Source organism: Belonocnema kinseyi, chromosome 4 (genome assembly GCF_010883055.1).
Source record: "Belonocnema kinseyi isolate 2016_QV_RU_SX_M_011 chromosome 4, B_treatae_v1, whole genome shotgun sequence".
Taxonomy (NCBI): Eukaryota; Metazoa; Arthropoda; class Insecta; order Hymenoptera; family Cynipidae; genus Belonocnema; species Belonocnema kinseyi.
This window is the reverse complement of record NC_046660.1, coordinates 41677284-41696006: the sequence shown is the minus strand read 5'-3', so window position 1 is coordinate 41696006 and position 18723 is coordinate 41677284. Positions and strand designations below refer to the sequence as shown.

The window sequence follows — 18723 nt, the reverse complement described above, 5'->3', positions numbered from 1 at the left end:
ACGTAGTTTTCTTTCGGCTCTTGCATTTCTCAAAGTTTGAGACCGATATTTTATGTATAAAAAAAGTTCGAACGTTCATAAAATGTTGAGGTTCAGAAAAAAAAAATATAATTTTCAGTGAAGTTCCTAGCAAAATGCAGTATCTAAACGTACTTTATTGTACTCTAATAAATCTTCCAAAGTTTCACCTCGACATTTTATTTACAAAAAAAGTTCTTAGGTTCAAAAAAACATTCAATGAACGGAAAAAGTGAGGTCGGTAATATAGGTATTTAGCTGTGTCACATGACCTTAAAATGTATTAAAATATATTAAAAATACTCTTGAATATTTAAAATCCTTTATAACCCAATTGTAAATTACTAAAATCAATTAAAGCTCTTGAAGATTACTTGGAATTAAAAAAAAAACTAAAATTTTTGAAAATCCCTTCAAATAATTAAAATGTATTGAAAATTGCTTAGAACCTTTTAAAACATCCTTGAATATTTCAAATCTTCTGAAATCTTTCAAAATCCTTTAGAAACATTTTGAAACTCTTTAAAATTCGTGGAAATTTTTTTAAATATCTTAAAATATTTCAAAACCTTAGGAATACATTAAATTTATTTAAATCTCTTCAAAATTCCTAAAATATTTCAAATCCTATGAAATACCATTCATTTACTGAAATAAATTGAATATTCACGAAATTGCTTAAAATACTATAAAATCTTTCAAATTCGTTTGAAATCTCTTCAAAATTATTGAAACCTATTCAAAATTCCTTAAAATATTTTTAAAATATCCTAATATATCTCAAATCTTTTAAAATCGCATTAAATTGCTAGAATCAATTTAAAATTCCCTGAAATGTAAAATTCTTCGAAATCTTTCCAAATCCTTTAAAACTTTTAAAAACACTTGAAAAGTACTTGCAATTTTTTAAACACCCTAAAACCTGATAATCCTTTGGATTACGTTCAAATAATTGAAATCTATTCAAAATTCTTTCCAATCTTTGCAAATACCATAAGATGTTTCAAATCCTTTTAAATCTTTTTAAACTTATTAAATCTCATGAAAATTCCTTGGAATTTTTTAAACCCCTGACTTTCCCTGATCAACATAATTCCCTGATTTTACCTGATAGCCTACAGCCACCCTGTACTTCTCTGTGAAAAAATATCACCAGAAATGATTAGTGGAATTAATATTGGGAAAAATATATGTAAAAACATTGATTTAATCTTTCGCTCCTATTATTTTTGCCAATATTTTTCGATATACTCGCAAAAATAACATTGGTAATTCCCTATAATTTTCCCTGTATTTGCTTCCAATACTTTATTTCCTATAATCATTTTTCGTACGAAGATCCCGCCATATTTTAAAAAATCACAGACAAATTTTGTTTTTTTTTTCTATAATTAAATTGAACTAAAGTATTTACCTCGCATCCTCTAAAAATGATATCGCTCCTTGAATATTTCCTTGATCACGAGCCAGTAAGGCAAGTTCAACTGCCGCATAAGGAAGGATATAGGTGTCTTCTCTAATCTGTTTCTCAGCTTGTAATACTTTCTTCAAGCAATCCTCCGCCTGAAGAGGATGTTTCATTTGGCGTAGACAAGCTCCTTTTAATAGCAGTATGAGACATTCATTATCCGCATGGTACTCACTTTTGCTGAAATAGAAACAGAAACAGATTTTTATTTTAAAATCATAGCCCGGATCAACTGGAAGGCTTTAAAAAAAGTCGCATTATTCGCATAAAATAACGAAATAACAAAATAACGAAGTTTTTTTTATGAATATAGAGTCAATAATTCTCATTTATTTTCAAATATTCTTTGCACAATCAAAATAAACTTTCACGTTATTACCCTTTTTTAACAATAGTCATTCAGCTTAAAGAATTGTGAATTAAACTTCAAGAATTTTGAACATTTTTTTCAAGTTAAAATTATTGAAGAATAAAGGCTGCAAGTTTAAGAATGTGTAATTTAAATATAAAATTATTCATTTTTTAATAATCCAGACTTGCCAGCGATTTTTCACGAAAAAAGGATAAATAATTGAAATAAATAAAATTAATATAGTTACAATATTAAATTCAATATAAAACGCTTTAAATTCCCAAGATTTCAATTAGAAATATTTTGCATTTTCAACAAAGTAATTGAATTTTCAACCAAAAGAGGCTAATTTTCAAACCAAGACGAACTTTTAACGAAAAAGTTGATTTTCCGAATTAAAAAGTCAAATGGTTTAGTAAATATTTGACTTTTAAACCAACAAGATCATTTTTCAATCGCATAGTTAAATATAAAAAAATTTTCAACCAAATGGTCGAGTTTTGGAAAAAAAGTAAACTTTAACTAAATAGTTGGTGTTTCAAGCCAAAAAGACGAATTATTCAAAAGACATTTAAATTATAAAAAATATTAATTTCAAATAAAAAAAGAATTTTTTAGTAGACTTGGTTTTCAACCAAGAAAGATAAATGTTCAATAAAGAAAAATGAATTTTCCACCACAAAACGTGAATTTTCAATCCATAAGGAGGAATTTCCTGTCCACAAAGACGAATGTTTAACAGAATAGTTGAATTTTTAACCGAAAAGATGACTTTTAAAATTAAATTTTTAACCAAACAGTTGAATATTCAAGGCAAAAAGGCGAACTTTTCAGCAGACAGTTTAATTTTCAACCTACAGAGATGAATTTTCAACCAAGCGTTACAATTTTTAAACAAGAAAGAACATTCTCAACAAATAAAGATAGAATTTTCAATCAAATAGTTGAATTTAAAAAGAAAATAGATATTTATGAGTAAAAAGACGAGTTTTTGAAGAATGCAATGAAATTAGCAACAAAAAATTTCATTTTCAATGAAAAAAGATGGATTTTCAATCAAACAGAATAACTTTCACTATAGAAGATGAATTTCCGATTTAGAAGGAAGAACTTTCTCTCTCGAAAGAAGAATATTTAACAGAACAGTTGAATTTTTTACTAAAAAGATTACTTTTGAACAAAAAGTTCAATTTTTAACCAAATAGCTAAATTATAGAAAATTAATAATAATTTTCAGCCAAAAAATATTACTTTTTCAATATAAAAGATCAATTTTCAATTGTTGGTCCAATTTTAAAATAAGAGATTAAATGTCCACCAAAACCAGTTACACTTTAAAAAAACAGTTGAATTTTCAGACCAAGAAGGGGAATTTTTTAGACGAAAGTTCAATTTTCAACAAAAAAGTTATTTTTGAACCAAGAAAGATGAATTGTGAACCAAAAAAGATGTATTTTCTAGCATGAAAGACGAATTTTTAATTCATAAGGACGAGTTTTCTACCCCGAGAAGCCAATTTTCAACAGAACAGTTTAATTGTTTACCAAAAATATAACTTTTAAACATAATAATGGAATTTTCAACAAAAAATGGTCGAAATTAAAAATGAAAGAAACAATCATATTTTTTTGTATGCAACTCCACCCTAAAAATTTTTCAACCACATAGTTTTAAATCTCCAAGTCGAAAATGTTCCTTTTTTTAGAATTCAGTTAAACTATCAGCCTGAAAACTTGAATTTTCAAAAAAGAAAGTAATTTTTAACCAAATAGTTGGACTTTACTTCAAAATAGACGAATTTTCAACTGATATACGAATTTTTAATCAATTAGTTGAATTTTGAATTTTTAAAAATGACTTTTCCACTACAAAAGACGAATGTTCAACGAAACAGTTAAATTTTCGACCAAAAGAGGCGAATTTTTAACAAAATAATTTAATTTTCCACCAAATAGTCATATTTCTAACTCAAAAGAAAGAAATTAAAAAAAAAAAAAAACAAGTTAAATTTTCTTATTGGGTTCTATTCATTCAGTTCACGTTTAAGGCAAAAAACAATGAAAAGAGGAAAAGAGAATAAATTGAAAACATTTTCGACTTGAAAATCTCCAACTTTTAAGGTTTGCAATTAGAAAAAATTAAGTAGAATTGTTTCTAGTTTTCAATTTTAAAAGTCTCATTGTCATTAAAATGAAACTTAATTATCGCGAGCTTCTAAAAAACTCGAAAAGAGGTCGATAAGTAGTATGTATCGAGAAAATTCGAACGAACGAGCCCTGAAAAAAAATGCAATTAATTGTTAACTGGCTAATTTCTTCACAACTTCGAAGTAGATAAAGATTTACTTTTCACTTTTTTTTTAATTAAGTATTTTATGTTGTGCAATAATTTTTTTCTTAACATTCTGCTACCATACTATAATTCCAGAATTTTTAAGAAGAAAAAAAATGTTTTCTTTTTTCACGTCTGGGAAATCTTTTTTTATATTTTCAAAGAGATAAGAAAAATCAATTTATTGGAAAAAATTATTTTAAGAATTAGAACTATAGAAACTTTTTAATAATTTTGAAAGATTTTGAGATTTCATTTTTTCAAAGATTTATGGGAAAATTTTAAGCAGTTAATATTCAATTTTAAAATAATAATTTTAAAGTCTTCAAAATTGTTTGAAAAAAAATATGGAGGACTTTAAGACAATTATTTCTATTTTTCAGGATTTAATTCAAATTTAGGTAAACTCAATTTTTTAGGGCGTCAAGAGAATGGAAAATATATAGTTAAGATTCATGGGAAAATTTCAAACAAATTTTTACTAATGAGTTCTAAGAGCTCATTAAAAAAGATTACAAAACGTTTCAAATTATTTCATAAAATTAAAAAAAAGGAGTTTAGAAGGTTTTAAAGCAACATATATCATAATATATAATTTTAGAACAAATTTCAGTGAACTTTAGGAGAAAATTCAAAAAGATGTTTAAACATCAAATATTTTCTTAAATTTCGAAAAAGAGTAGAAAATTTTTAAGCATAATGTTTCAATTTGGTAAAATTGAAAAATAAAAAATAAATGAAACCATCAAATTCTATAAATATTGCGAAGATTTGTGGACAAAGAGTGTGGAAAACTGAGAACTCATATGGTATAGTATCACATGCCCTTAATTAAAATAACTTTGAAAGGTGTCAAGTGAATAAATAAATCTGATTCAAGTTCCTAAGAAAATTGGGGATATATTGAGGCAGCCTTTACATTTTAAATAACTTTCCAAAATTTTAAGAAAACTTTGAGTCAGACAAAACTATTTTCAAGAATTTAAGAGGTATTGTATAGATTAAAAATATTTTATAAATTTTAAGCGTTTCCGAACATTCATAAAATATATTTTAATTCTGCAAAACTTCTAGAATTCATAAATATATTTTAAAATGGTTTGCATGTTTCCTATTACTTTGTAAAATCCCGTAAAATATATTTTTTTTAAATCTAGATTTTATGTTGACAAATCTGAAATATTCAAAAATCTTTTATAATTTTCTTCAAATTCGGAAGAAATTTTTGAAGATTTTGAGGTAAATTTTTTGCGTTTTGAATGATTTTTCAAAATTTCAAGAAAAATAGGATTCATTTAAAAATATTTTTAGGAATTCAAGAGGCTTTGCATATATTTAAAATATTTTAAACCTTGAAAGCACTTCCGAAAATTTATGGAATACTTATTATTTCTTCTAAAATTCGAAATGTCCTAAATATCTTTTGAAAAGGTTCGAATTTATATTTATATTTATACAATTCTAAAAAAACTGCTAATACTTCTTTCCTTTTGAGTAATTTGAAAATTAGTGTGACTAAAAAAGTCTCAAAAAAGTATTGTTGTGTTACGTCAAAATATTGTTTCATTTCTTTCTATACCGCAGTTCATCTTAAAAAAATATTTTTATTTACAAAACGTCTATTAAGTTTTTAAAACTAATACAAAAAAATGTGACGTAACTGCAGTTAGGGTGTGGGAAGGTAAAAAGGTCCAAAATAATGTTACGAAATATGTGAACGCTCCCTAATAATAGTACTCGTAAATTTTACAGTGATACACTGAATTCATTCTTTCAGAATCTAATTTCAACAAGAATATAAGTGCCCAGAAAATTTTAACAAATAAATTGTTATTAGAAAATTGAGTAAATTATAAAAATGAGTACAAAAGTGAGCGCGCGCATGCACGCTCATATAATAGTCTACAGGATGGCCGTTTTAATCGACGAAATAAATTCCCGGTTTTTTCCCGATTCGAAAACAGTTTTCACAGACAATGAAATTTAAAAAATGGAACATTAAAGCTACAAAATTTTCCACTTGAGGTAATAAAAACTGAGCTTTAAATGAAAGAACTCAAAGTGGAACTGTTAAATTTTGAACTTTTAAAATTGAAATTTAAAAAATTTTAATTAAAAAATTTTGTTTTTAAATGCTCAATAATTTACGTGTATAAAATTGAAAATACTAACATATTTCAATATAAAAAAATATAAATCAACGTTATCATTAACAATGCTCTAAATTAAAAAATCAATCAATGAACTTTAGAATCTTCAAAATTATATAATTTTAAGAAACTTTAAGCTAGAAACATCAAATACTGAAAAGCTGAAAAAAATTTAACTGAACACTTCTTAAATTAGAAATTCAATTATTTTCTTTTTAAACAGTTTAAACATCCTTGGAAGGCTTCAAAATTGTATTTCAAAATTTCGAGAAATCTAGAATTTGTTTTAAATTTAAAATTATTTTGGAATTTTTTTCAGAACTTCTAAATATTTGTCAAAATTAATTGAATTTTTTTATAATTTTCAGAAAATCCTGCAAATTTTAGAATATTTCTATACAATTTGGATGTATAAATAACAATTGAACATTTATTATTTGTAGGAGAAATTTGAGTAATTTTAAGAGATATGTACAAGTTTTGAAAAGATTCAAACTTAATGTAAAACTGGAAATAATAGCCTTATATGAAACAAAATGTAGATTTTTTCAGATTTTAAATGAAGAAATTAGATTCTTTCCAAGAATTGTGAAAAGCTTCAAAAGAATAAAAACATTTTCTTAAGATTCCTAGGGAAATTAAAAATAACTTTTCATTTTGAAAAATTATTTTAAGAGAATATTTATAAACTTTTTCAAAGATTAAAACAAAATTTGCAATAAAGATTCTAGAAGATTTTAAGAAAACTTTCTAAAATTTTCATGATAATTTTTTATATTTTTAAAACTCCTAAATATCTCTTAAAATGACTCAAATTTTTTCTACAAATGTCTATTTGTAAACTATACATCAAAATTTAAAAATTTCACTTGCAAATTAAGCATTTTTCAAATATAGCAATTAAAATTGTAACGTTCAAAGTTTAAAGGCTCTTGTAAATTTTAACGATCCCACGTTTACTATATCAAACAATTCCGTTAAAGATTATTTATTTTTAAATATTTGGTTTCAATTTACTTGTTTTAAATAAAACAATATTTTTAATTCAATAAAATCCTGTAATAAAGAATATATTATTATAAAGTTATTTTTAAGTTTAAAATAGTTTATAAACTTTCAGTCACAGGTTCACATTTGTCTAATGACAAAGACTTTCAAATTGAAACCGTTTAAGTTTTAACGTCAAAATTAGAAAATTCTTAAACTTTGAACTGGTTTAAAATCGTTTTGTAAAATCTTTTTTGTTCACTTTTTATTAGTTAAAGTACAGATAAAGTAAAAAAAAATATTTATTTGTTTTTTATCCAAAATTTTCAACAACAAAGGCTTTTATTTTTTATTTGTTCAAGTCTGTAAGAAAGCATTTGAAAATTCTTTAAATTAAAAATGTAAGCTTAGTAAAAAATTAGTAAAAAACTTAGTAAAAAAAAAACGCATTGTAAGCTAAATAATAGCATTATTGAAAAACATAACAATTCCACTACTTATTTAAAAACTGTTAAGATCGAACGTGGACAGAATTTTCTTTTACAAATTTGTAAAATTCCCGGTCAAACCAAAAAAATGTACTGTCATTTCCCGGTTTTTTCCGGTCTTAAAGAATTCCCGGTCATTCCCCGGTTTGAAGGTCCAGCGGCCACCCTGAGTCTAGTACTCTTAAATACTTACATTGCCGTTTTCAAAATATTTTCCTCTGCTTCAACAATTTGGTAAATTTTCATCATAATATCCTGACGTTTCCCTGCCACTCTGAACAAATTCCAAACAAACATAAGCTCATACATAGGAAGGACTAAATTCTTCTTCTGTGCAAAATACCGTTCTGCCTTCTTAATAACAAACTTCTCCATCGGCAACGATTTCCCAGCGATTCGTTGCTTGAAAGTAGGCGCCTGCACCAATAAAGTCTCCACCGTGAGTCGTTCTTCACTTTTCGAGGCGGGTTTAGTCATCAGCATAATTGCTGCTTGTTGATACAAGTAAATAGTTCGAGACCAGTTGGAATCTTTGGCCAGGAAGGTCGCATATTTGAGAGACTGATCCCACTGCAGTTGCAAGGAATGTGCCCACATTAATTCCCAGAAGCAGAGATGATGAAACTGGGGCCATAGTTCTTGACTCTTCCATGATTTTGTATACCATTCTACACAGTCCTCCAGATTTCCCCTGGCGAATTCGAGTCTTGCTTTGAAAAACAAAAACCAGACCCCGCTTGGATAGAGACTCAATTCTTGGTTGAGAGCATTTTCACACCACTCTAAATCGCCATCAGTGTGACTCAATACGAAAGAGACAATCAAGTGGTAAGAGAGAAGACTCATTGCACACAAGACTTGACGAATCCCTCTCCGATCATTGTAGCCTTTGTGCAGCTCTGACAAGCCATAAGTCTAAAATATAATGTAAGATTGAATTGAAGGAATTGAAATTAAATTAGAAGCCGCTTAATTAATCAGATGGGACATTTTCAGAAGGGAAATTCACCTTATCTCCGGAAAATCCAATGAATTCGAGCAGTTTGATTATTCTTCCAGGTAGCAATGAGATCATCTAAAGATAGAAAATTATCAAATATAAATAATAATATTTTACAGTTATCTTATTTTCATTGCATGACTAGTGAAATGTGTCGTTAAAAAATATAAATTTTTCGCATAAGGGACTTTTCATAAACTACGTTAACAATTTAAAGTTGAATTTCTAACAAGAGAATTGACTTTTCAACAAGAAAATTAATTTTCAACTTACAAAGATGCATTTTCAACCAATTCGTAGCATTTTCAAACAAAAAAGATTAAAATTCAACCAAATACTCTTGAACTTTTATATCCAAATAGTTCAATTTTCAAGCAGAAAAGACGAATTTTTTAGAATATAGTTGAATTTTTAACAAAAAATTTCATTTTCAACTAAGAAAGATGACTTTTCTACCATTAAAGATTAATTTTTAATCCAGAAGGAAGAATTAACAAAAAACCCCAGTTGAATTTTTGACAACAACAAATGACTTTAACAAAATAGATGAATTTTATGCAAAACAATTACATTTTTAATTAAATAGATGAGTTTTTAAACAAATAGCTTAGCTGTCAACTTACTAGGGTACATTTTCAACCAAATGGTCGAATCTCCAACAAAAATGGTTAAAATTCAACCAAATACAAAAAAAATGGATTTTACTACCAAAAAAGATGAATTTGCAATCTAAAAAACAAAGTTTCAACCAAATAGTTGAATATTCAAACGAAAAAGATTAATTTTTTAGAAGAAACGTTGAACTTTCAAAAAAAATGTAATTTACAACCAATTTTTCTACAAAACAAAAATCAACTAAATTCTCAAATCTCCAACAAAAAATATTAAAATTCAACCAAAAAAAATGATTTTATTACCAAGAGATGAATTTGCAATCAAAAAGAACAAAATTTTAACAAAATAGAGCAAATTTTGAAGCAAAAAAAAAAAGAAAAAATATCTAAAAAATTGTAGAATGTTCAATCAAGAAAGACGACTTTTTTAAATAAAAGATTAACTTGTAATCCAAATAGACGAATTTTTAACAACGAAATTTCGAAATTTCGAAACAAAATTTCGAAAAAAAAGTTTTTGAAAAAAATCGTTTAATTCTTAACAACATAATTGCATTTTTAACTAAGTAGATGAATTTTTAAACAAACAGTTCAGCTTTTAACCTACAAAGATGCATTTGCAATCAAATGGTCGAATCTCCAACAAAAAAGATTAAAATTCAATGAAATACAAAAAAATTATTTGACTACAAAAAAAGATGCATTTTCAATCCAAAAAGAACAAATTTTCAACCAAATAGGTGAATATTAAAAAGAAAAAGATGAATTTTTTAGAAGAAACGTTGAAATTTCAAAAAAAAATTTCATTTACAACCAATTTTTCTACAAAAAAAATAAATTTCAATCCCAAAGGACAAATTTTTAACAAAAAAGGTGAATTTTGAAGAAAAAACGAATTATCTACAAATTTATAGAATTCTTAATCAAGAAAGATGACTTTTCTACCATTAAAGATTAAATTGTAATCCAAAAGGACCAATTAAAAGGAAAAACAGTTGAAATTTGGACAACAACAAATGACTTTAACAAACCAGATGAATTTTTAAACAACAAATTTGTAAATTCAACTAAAAACTATTTTATTTTCAACCAAATAGTTGAATATTCAAACAAAAGATTAATTTTTTAGAAAAAAGTTGAATTTTCAATAAAAAAGTTAATTTTCAACAAAGAAAGATGATATTTAGAAAAAAAATTCAACTCAAAAGGAAAATTTTTTAACAAAATAGGTGAACTTTGAAGCAAAAAAACCAAACTATCTACAAAAATGTACAATTTTAAGTTGATAATAATGACTTTTCTAAATACAAGATTAATTTGCATTACAAAAGAACAAATTTTTAACACAACTATTGCATTTTTTTACCCTAAAAAACGATGAATTTTTAATCAAAATCGTTTAATTCTCGACAAAATAATTACATTTTTAATTAAATAGATACATTTTTAAACAAATAGTTCAACTTTCATCCTAAAAAGATGCATTTTCAACCAAATGTTCGAATCTCCAACAAAAAAGATTAAACCTGAACCAACAACTGTTTTATTTTCAACCAAATAGTTGAATATTCAAACAAAAAAGTTGAATTTTTTTGAAGACAGTTGAATTTTCAACAAAAAACTTCATTTTTAAACAAGAAAGATGATTTTTCTAAAAAAAATTTTAATCCAAAAGGAAAATTTTTTACCAAAATAGGTGAACCTTGAAGCAGAAAAAAAACAGAATTATCTACAAAAATATAGAATTTTGAAACCGATAATGATCTTTTTTCAACATATCAGATTAATATGCAGTCCAAAAGGACAAATTTTTACCCAAAAAGATGAATTTAACAAAATAGATTAATTCGAAATAAAATAATTACATTGCTAACTAATAAGATGAATTTTTAAACAAATAATTCATCTTTTAACCTACAAAGATGTATTTTTAACCAAATGGTCGAATTTTCAACAAACAAGATTAAAATTGAACCAAAAACTAATTTAATTACAACCAAATGTTGAATATTAAAACAAAAAGGTGAATTTTTTAGAAGACAGTTGAATTTTCCACCAAGAAAGATGATTTTTTGTACATAAAAAATTAATTTTCTATCCTAAATGACAAATTTTTAACAAAATAGGTGCATTTTGAAGCAGAAAATACGAATTATCTACAAAACTGTAGAATTTTCAACCCAGAATGATTACTTTTCTACATATAATATTAGTGTGCAGTACAAAAGGACAAAATTTTAACAAAACATTTGAATTTTCGATGAAAAAGATTAATTAAAAAAAAAGTTGAATTTTCAACAAAAGATTCTCAAATTAAAAAGTCGAATGTTTTAGAAACCAGTTAACATTAACAATTGAAGAGATGAATGTTTGATGTAAAATTTAATTTTCAACTAAGAAAAATTAATTTTTAACCAAATAACTCTAGATTTTGAAAGCAAAAAGATAAGTATTTAATTGAAACTGGAATTTTTAACAAAATTATGGAGTTTTAATGCCAAAGAGACGAATTATCTACAAAGCAGTAGTATTTTCTATCCAAAATTATAATTTTGGACAACCAAAATTATAATTCTACAAAACAATTGAACTTTTAGCCAAAATTTTAATTCAACAAAAAAGGTATTTTTCAATCAATAAGATTAATTTTCTACAAAAAAAGGAATTTTCAACCAATTAATTAAAATTCAATTAAAGAAAGTAAATTTTTAATCAAACAATTCAAGTTTTGACTAAAAAGATCAATTTTCAACAAAAAATGGAATAGTGAAAACTTCAGCCAAAAGAATTAATTTTCAGTCAAAATACAACGAATTTTCAACAAAAAATGAATGTTTAACAAAGTAGTTAAACTTTCGATCAGTAGTTCAATCTTAGACCAAAAAGGATTATTTTCTAACAAAATAGTCATATTATCGATCAAATAGTAGAATTTTTAACCATAGAAGGTGAATTCTGAACAAAAAATATATTATATATATTATACAATAAAGAATATTATTGAAAAAACGAGAAAAAGGGGAATTTTCTGGAAAACGGGTAAAAAAGAATTATTGAAAAAAGGGAAAAGAGTATGATGTCTGAAATATAAAAGAGATTTTCTGCTACCTTTCAACAAGAAAAAACTAATTTATAACAAAAATAGTTGGAATTTCTTATTGGTTTCGTCTTTATGGGAAAACCAAGAAAAAGGTTAAGTTTCTTGAAAACGGATAAAAATTATAATTCTTAAAAAAAGGGAAAAGAGTATGATGTCCAAAATATCAAATTGGTAACGTAGTTTATGGGCGGTCCCTAAGGTAAATTGAAATACAAACCAGATTAAAGGAACCAAGACCCATTTGAACTCCACTCTCAAAATGAGCTCTTTGTAACTCGTTTTCCCATTTTCGAGTTTTTAAAATGATTGCACATTCCCTGAAAAAAAGAAAAAAATTAGTTTGATCAATTAAGATTACACGAAGAAAAATGGATGTTCACACTTAACATATAGATATTTAGGGTTAACATATTTAATGTTTAACTATAGGACAACCATCTAGATGTTAAAAGTTAGTTTTTGTGGACACTAAAAGATATATGCAAGTATGCGAGGCAGAGGTTTCTTATCTCGAAGTTTTTTCTACAGTGAAAGTAGCATTTTTATAATTTATAAAATTATAAAAAATAAAAATGTATAAAAAACAATTTGCAGCATTATTATAACTATTCTGTGATCAAAACATTAATAATCATAATATCCCTGCAAGTTCAGATACGATACGAAACATTGACTATAAGCTCCATAAAGTGACCGACAGAGGTATGACGTTTAGACCAGACATCTGGTAGTTTGTTTCTCGAAAAAATCCCACTTCGAATGTTTTTTGTGAGAAAGTTCCACTAAGGTGTTCCATTTGACATATCAAAAATGTTAGAACAGATCAATTGCCAAACCGGTGTTTTTTTTAACAGTTCCAAAGTTACTTTTGTGTGGACGAATAATTCCCATTGAAATTTACAGTCAAATTTTCAAAAGCAAAGGAAGAAGGTAAAATCATGAGAACATTTGTTGAAAAAATAATCCGCTATCTTCTATAAGTTTCGAGTTATGATATATTGAAAAATCCCCAGTTTTCCACAGGCGAGTGAAAGTAGGCTCAATTCCCTGTGATTACGAAAAAAGAACAATATCCTACCTATAATAGGACAGAAGTTATAAACCTTTTACGTTAGCAATTTTTGCCTGTTTTTACGGGCAAAAAAGAGGAAATGATAATTCGAAACCTATGGAAGATAGCGGATTATTTTGTGAACAAAATTTTCTCATAATTTTGTCCTCTCTCTTTTTTCTGTTGGACATTTTGGTCTAAATGCAATGGAAATTATCCGTCCATGCAAAAGTAACTTTTGGAACTGTTTAAAAAAAATGGATATCATAACTTGAAACCTATCGAAAATGGTGAATTGTTTTGTTAACAAAATTATCTGCTCTTTCTTTTTTCTGTCGCTGTACTTTATATACTTCATTCACTTATATACTTTAAACATCCACGTTTGAACTTCCATTTTTCCCTCTCTAGGAAACCAGAAAATGTTAAGCTTTGTAAAATACTTGTAAGAAAGATAACAGGTTCGAATTTTCAATCCAGCCTTGACAAAGCTGACCAGAGTCTCGTCTTCCACAAATGTAAGCATCGACTTCAAGAGGAGCGATTCGGCATAACACAGTTCCGCATGCACTTCCTCTGTAATAGTAATTCTGTGTCATTCCCTCTGCATGCACTTCAATGCTCCACAACAGCTTTTACCATTTCAATATTTCCAAACATTATATAGTTATATGCTGTTTCACCCTTTTTTCAAACAATACATTATTAAGAGTAACATGAATAAAGTGTGTTTTTTTTATTAGGCACAGTTAATACATAGAGAAGATTCAGCTAAATAGTACAGAAGATTAGTAAGTTACTCAAACATTTTAAAAAATTGGTAAAGTAGGCGCCGCATGCCTACAAAAAAAGGGTTTCGTAGCCTATTAAGACGTTAATTAAGTCGTTCAAACCTCCCTCTCTCATCTTTACCCATCCCTACTCCTCCTACATTCCCCTATTTCCCCAAGCCTCACTTTACCTTTCGCCATGCCTTCCCCAACTTCTTCCTCCACCAGTTTCGCCTCTCCTCGCTTCCCAAGTTAAATCCCATGATACTACTGGTCTTTCCCAGCCCTCACTTCCCCTTCTCTGCTCACCCTTATTTCTAATCATTTCCCCTCTTTCACTTCACATGCACTCACTTCTCCTCCTTGCAATTACCCCTTACTAATCCTAGTTATCTACCCTCACTATCCCTTTTTATCATAATTTAACCTAATAACAGTCCCAAATTTCCCCTGATTTTCTATACTTCAACTTCTTGTCCTATCCTTATTCCTACGCATTTCCTCTTATTTCCCTTCACGCTCCCACGCCTTATTTTCCATCATTTAACCTACTTTATCATTCCTCATTTCCCTTACTTTCTCTACATTCATTTCTAATTATTTACTCTGTTTCTCCCGAATCCCCCATCATTCAATCACACTTGCACTACGTTCCCTGCCCTCACATCCCCTAATTTCCATCCACTCCCTTTCCCTACCATAATTTCATTGACTTTCACTCATCTCATTTCCCCTTAATTCCATAGTTCCTCTACCATCACTTCTCCTACTCCCACTAATTTTCCCTAATAACCATCCCCAGTTTCCCCTCATTTTTCATGCTTCATCTACTTCTCCCATAATTTCCCCTCTTTTTTCCTTACTAAGCTTAATTATCTACCCTCTTTTCCCCTAGCTTCCCTCCCTTAATTTCCCTCATATCCCCTCACTTAAACTCCCCTCCTTGCCCTTCACTCCCCTACTGTCCCTACACTAATCCTTCCTTACTTCCTTTATTTCTCCTACGCTCATTTCCCCTAATTTCCCTCCACTCAATACCTTTTACTTCCCCTAGTTCCTCACCCTCACGTCCCCTATATTCCTATATTTCGCCTCCCTTAATTTCCTATACTTCACCTCCTTCTGCGGTATTTTCCGTCATGTCCCCATCCCTCATTTCCCATCACCTCCCCTAATTTCCTAATCGTTATATCCTCTACTTTCACATCTCCCATTTCCTCTCACTTTCACTCATTCCTCATAACTTCCACTCATTTCCCCTACCCTGATTTCCCCTAACTGCCACTCATTTCTCCTTCTCTCAACTTTCCTCCTTTCTCACGATTTTTTTCTACACTCATTTCGCCTCACTCTCTCAATTCCCCTCACTTCCACTTAATTCCCCTAAATTCCACTCATTTTTCCTGCTTTCTCTCACCTAATTCCCCCTTTTCTTATTTTTCCTCCTTTTCCTCTTCTTCGACACTGATTTTCCTTCACACCCCCTACTTTCCTATTTCTCATTTTCACTCACTTCCACTCATTTCCCCTAACTTCAACTCATTTAATCTCGTCTCACTTCTCCTTCTCTCATCTTGCCTCCTTTCTCATGATATCTTTCCACACTCATTTCCCCTCACTTTCCTATTTCATCTCAATTCCACTTACCCCCCTTCTTCCCCTAACTTCCACTCATTTCTCCTCCTTTTCTTTTTCTTCTTTCAATACTGAGTTTCCCTCACTCCCTCTACTTTCCCATCCTTCATTTCCTCTCACTTCCACTCATTTAGCTTCCCCTAACTTCCAATAATTTCCCCTTTTTTATATTTCCTCATTTCCCTCCCCTACTTTCCCCTTTCCTTATTTTTCTTCTTTTCCCTCTTCTTCGATACTGATTTCCCCTCCTTCCCCATTTCTCATTTCTTCTCACGCCCCCACCCATAATTTCCCCTAAATTCCATTACTTTCCCCTCTTCGCATTTCTCCTTCTCTTATCTTTCCTCCTTTCTTCCCCTTTCTTCCCCTTTCTTCCCCTTTCTTTCCACACTGATTTCTCCTTACTCCCGCTACTTTCCAATTTCTCATTTTCTCTCAATTGCTCTCACTTGCACTTACTTCCCCTTACTTGATTTCACCTAACTTACACTCCTTTTTCCTTCTTTACCCCACCCCCTTATTTCAAAATTCAGTTCCCCTCACCCCCTACTTTCCCACCCCTCAATTTCTCTCTTTCCATACACTCGTTTGACCTCACTTACTTTAATTTCCTCATCCTCATTTCCCTTCATTTCCCCTCCTTACAAAAATGACGACGGACAGACACCCGATCGAAACTTCGTGTTTGCCCGGGACTATGAAACCTTAAAAAACAGTTAATATGCATAGTAAGATCGTCCACAAAATAGAATTTTGAAAAAAGGACATGGCACTCCTCTCGCCATTTTTCGAGGCTCCAGGTAAAAAATTACCTCCAGATTTGAGCCAAATTGATTAATATTAAGAGGTACCGCAAAGGTCCGGAAAATCCCATGAGAATAACATGGGCAAATTATTGGTCTTGGAAAAATGAGATTCACGTTTCGGGATTTAAAGCTCGCTTGCGGGAGATATCCCTTTCAAGCTCCAAAAATGCCCCAAAAATTGAAATTGTCTATTTTTTTGCAAAATTAAAGCATATGAGCTCATTTTTCCCCTTTTCGGTCCATCAATATCTTTTGCTATCAACAATGTTGAAACCATTTTTATTTGTTTAAATATTTTTTCCCCTACAATCTTATTGAAACTTTTTTTTGCGTTTATTCGAACAATTTGTCATTTCTAGGAAAACTGATCTTTGTTTCGACAATTTACTGATTGTTTAAACAACTAATTAATATTTACTTGCAACTTTTTCTTAAAGAGAGGTAAAGAGCTCGACTTGTTTGTCAATTTGGTTAACTTTGCCGCTTATTATTAAATATCTACGTCACTCAGATACTACTACCCCATTATGTAATACACTGAAATTAATCTTTTTCTGCAATTTACGAGGTAAATTATCATATTTAGGAGCAGTATTTGTAGTCGAAACCACTATCGAATTGTTGAAACAATTTAATAAAGGTAAATTTTCCATTTGTATGGAAATAAAATTTAAAAGAATCAGATTTTTAAGAATAAATTTAGCGAAGCTTGCCGTTTATTGTTAAATATTTAAATATTATACAAATTCTTTAAATAATTAATAAAAAATTAAGGAAATAATTTCAGACCAAAAAAATTTAACGTAATTTGTATAGAATGCAATCTTACTTAAGAAACAAACTTTTCATGACCAATGTGAAAAAATTGTTTGAACAAAAATAATTATTTAAAGAATTTGTATAACATTAAAATATTTAACGGCAACCGGAATATTTAACAAAATTAAAAAAAAAAATTTTATCCTATTTCCGTCAAATGTACCATTAATCTTCAATAAATTGATTAAAATATTGTAGAATGTTTTTAACATCAAATTTTACTCCTAACAATGACAAATTACCATATTAATTTCAAAAAAAAGATAAATTTCAATACTTTATTTCAGAAAAAAATGGTTTAAACAAAGTTAATCAAATTAAAAACAAATGTGAACGAAATAGATCAATTTTCAGTCAAAAAGATGAGTTCTCAACGAAAAATGTAATAGTGGATATACACAACTTAAAAGACGAATTTTCAACAAAATAGTTTAATCCTCAAACAAAACAGATTAACTTTCTACAAAAACTGTTGAATTTTCTACCAAACATATGAGTTTTCATCCATAAAAATAAATTTTCTACTGGAAAAAGAATTTTTTTTAATAAATAGTCCAATTCTCATCTGGAATAGTTAAATTTTCAGGGAAAAAACTGATTTTCAATAAACAAAAAAACACAAATTTTCAACTAAATTACAAAATTTGCCATCAAAGAGATTCCTTTTTAAATGAAATGATGAATCTTAACAAAAAAAAATTTTAACAAAAAAATTTAACTTTCAACCAAGTAGTTAAGTTTTCAACCGAGTAAGATGAATTCTAAACAAAAAAATTAATTTTAATTAAAAAAAATTAAATTCCAATCAAAAACTGATGAAGGAACTGCTGAATTTTCAAGAAAAAAGATTATTTTTCAGCCAAGAAGATTAATTTTCTACCAAAAAGTAAAAATTGTCAAATAAAAAAATGAGTTCATAATCAAATAGTAGAATTTTCAACTAAAAAGACAAATTTTCAACCTAAAATAGAATTATTTTCATAATTATTACTTTTACGTAACTCATTTGTCATTTTTTTCTCACACAAAAAAATATTGAAGTTTTTTTAGCATGTAAAGGCCTTAGATGACAGAATTAACATTTTATTTTAATTTATACAAGATTTGAATTATTTTCACACCAAATGGAAGAAA

The 18723-nt window shown here is 28.0% G+C and overlaps 1 protein-coding gene across 2 annotated transcripts in view; it reads right to left on the bottom strand.

Moving 5' to 3' along the window:
- LOC117171325 (tetratricopeptide repeat protein 39B-like) overlaps window positions 1–18723 on the bottom strand; it is a 39451-nt gene that overhangs the window by 4256 nt on the left and 16472 nt on the right. For both annotated transcript variants that reach the window (XM_033358536.1, XM_033358537.1), the window contains exons 7-11: window positions 14003–14135; window positions 12726–12825; window positions 8804–8869; window positions 7988–8709; window positions 1433–1666 (exon numbers count right to left, since the gene is read on the bottom strand). In XM_033358536.1, the coding sequence (XP_033214427.1) occupies window positions 1433–1666; window positions 7988–8709; window positions 8804–8869; window positions 12726–12825; window positions 14003–14135 (1255 nt within the window). The remainder of the gene's footprint in view (window positions 1–1432; window positions 1667–7987; window positions 8710–8803; window positions 8870–12725; window positions 12826–14002; window positions 14136–18723) is intronic.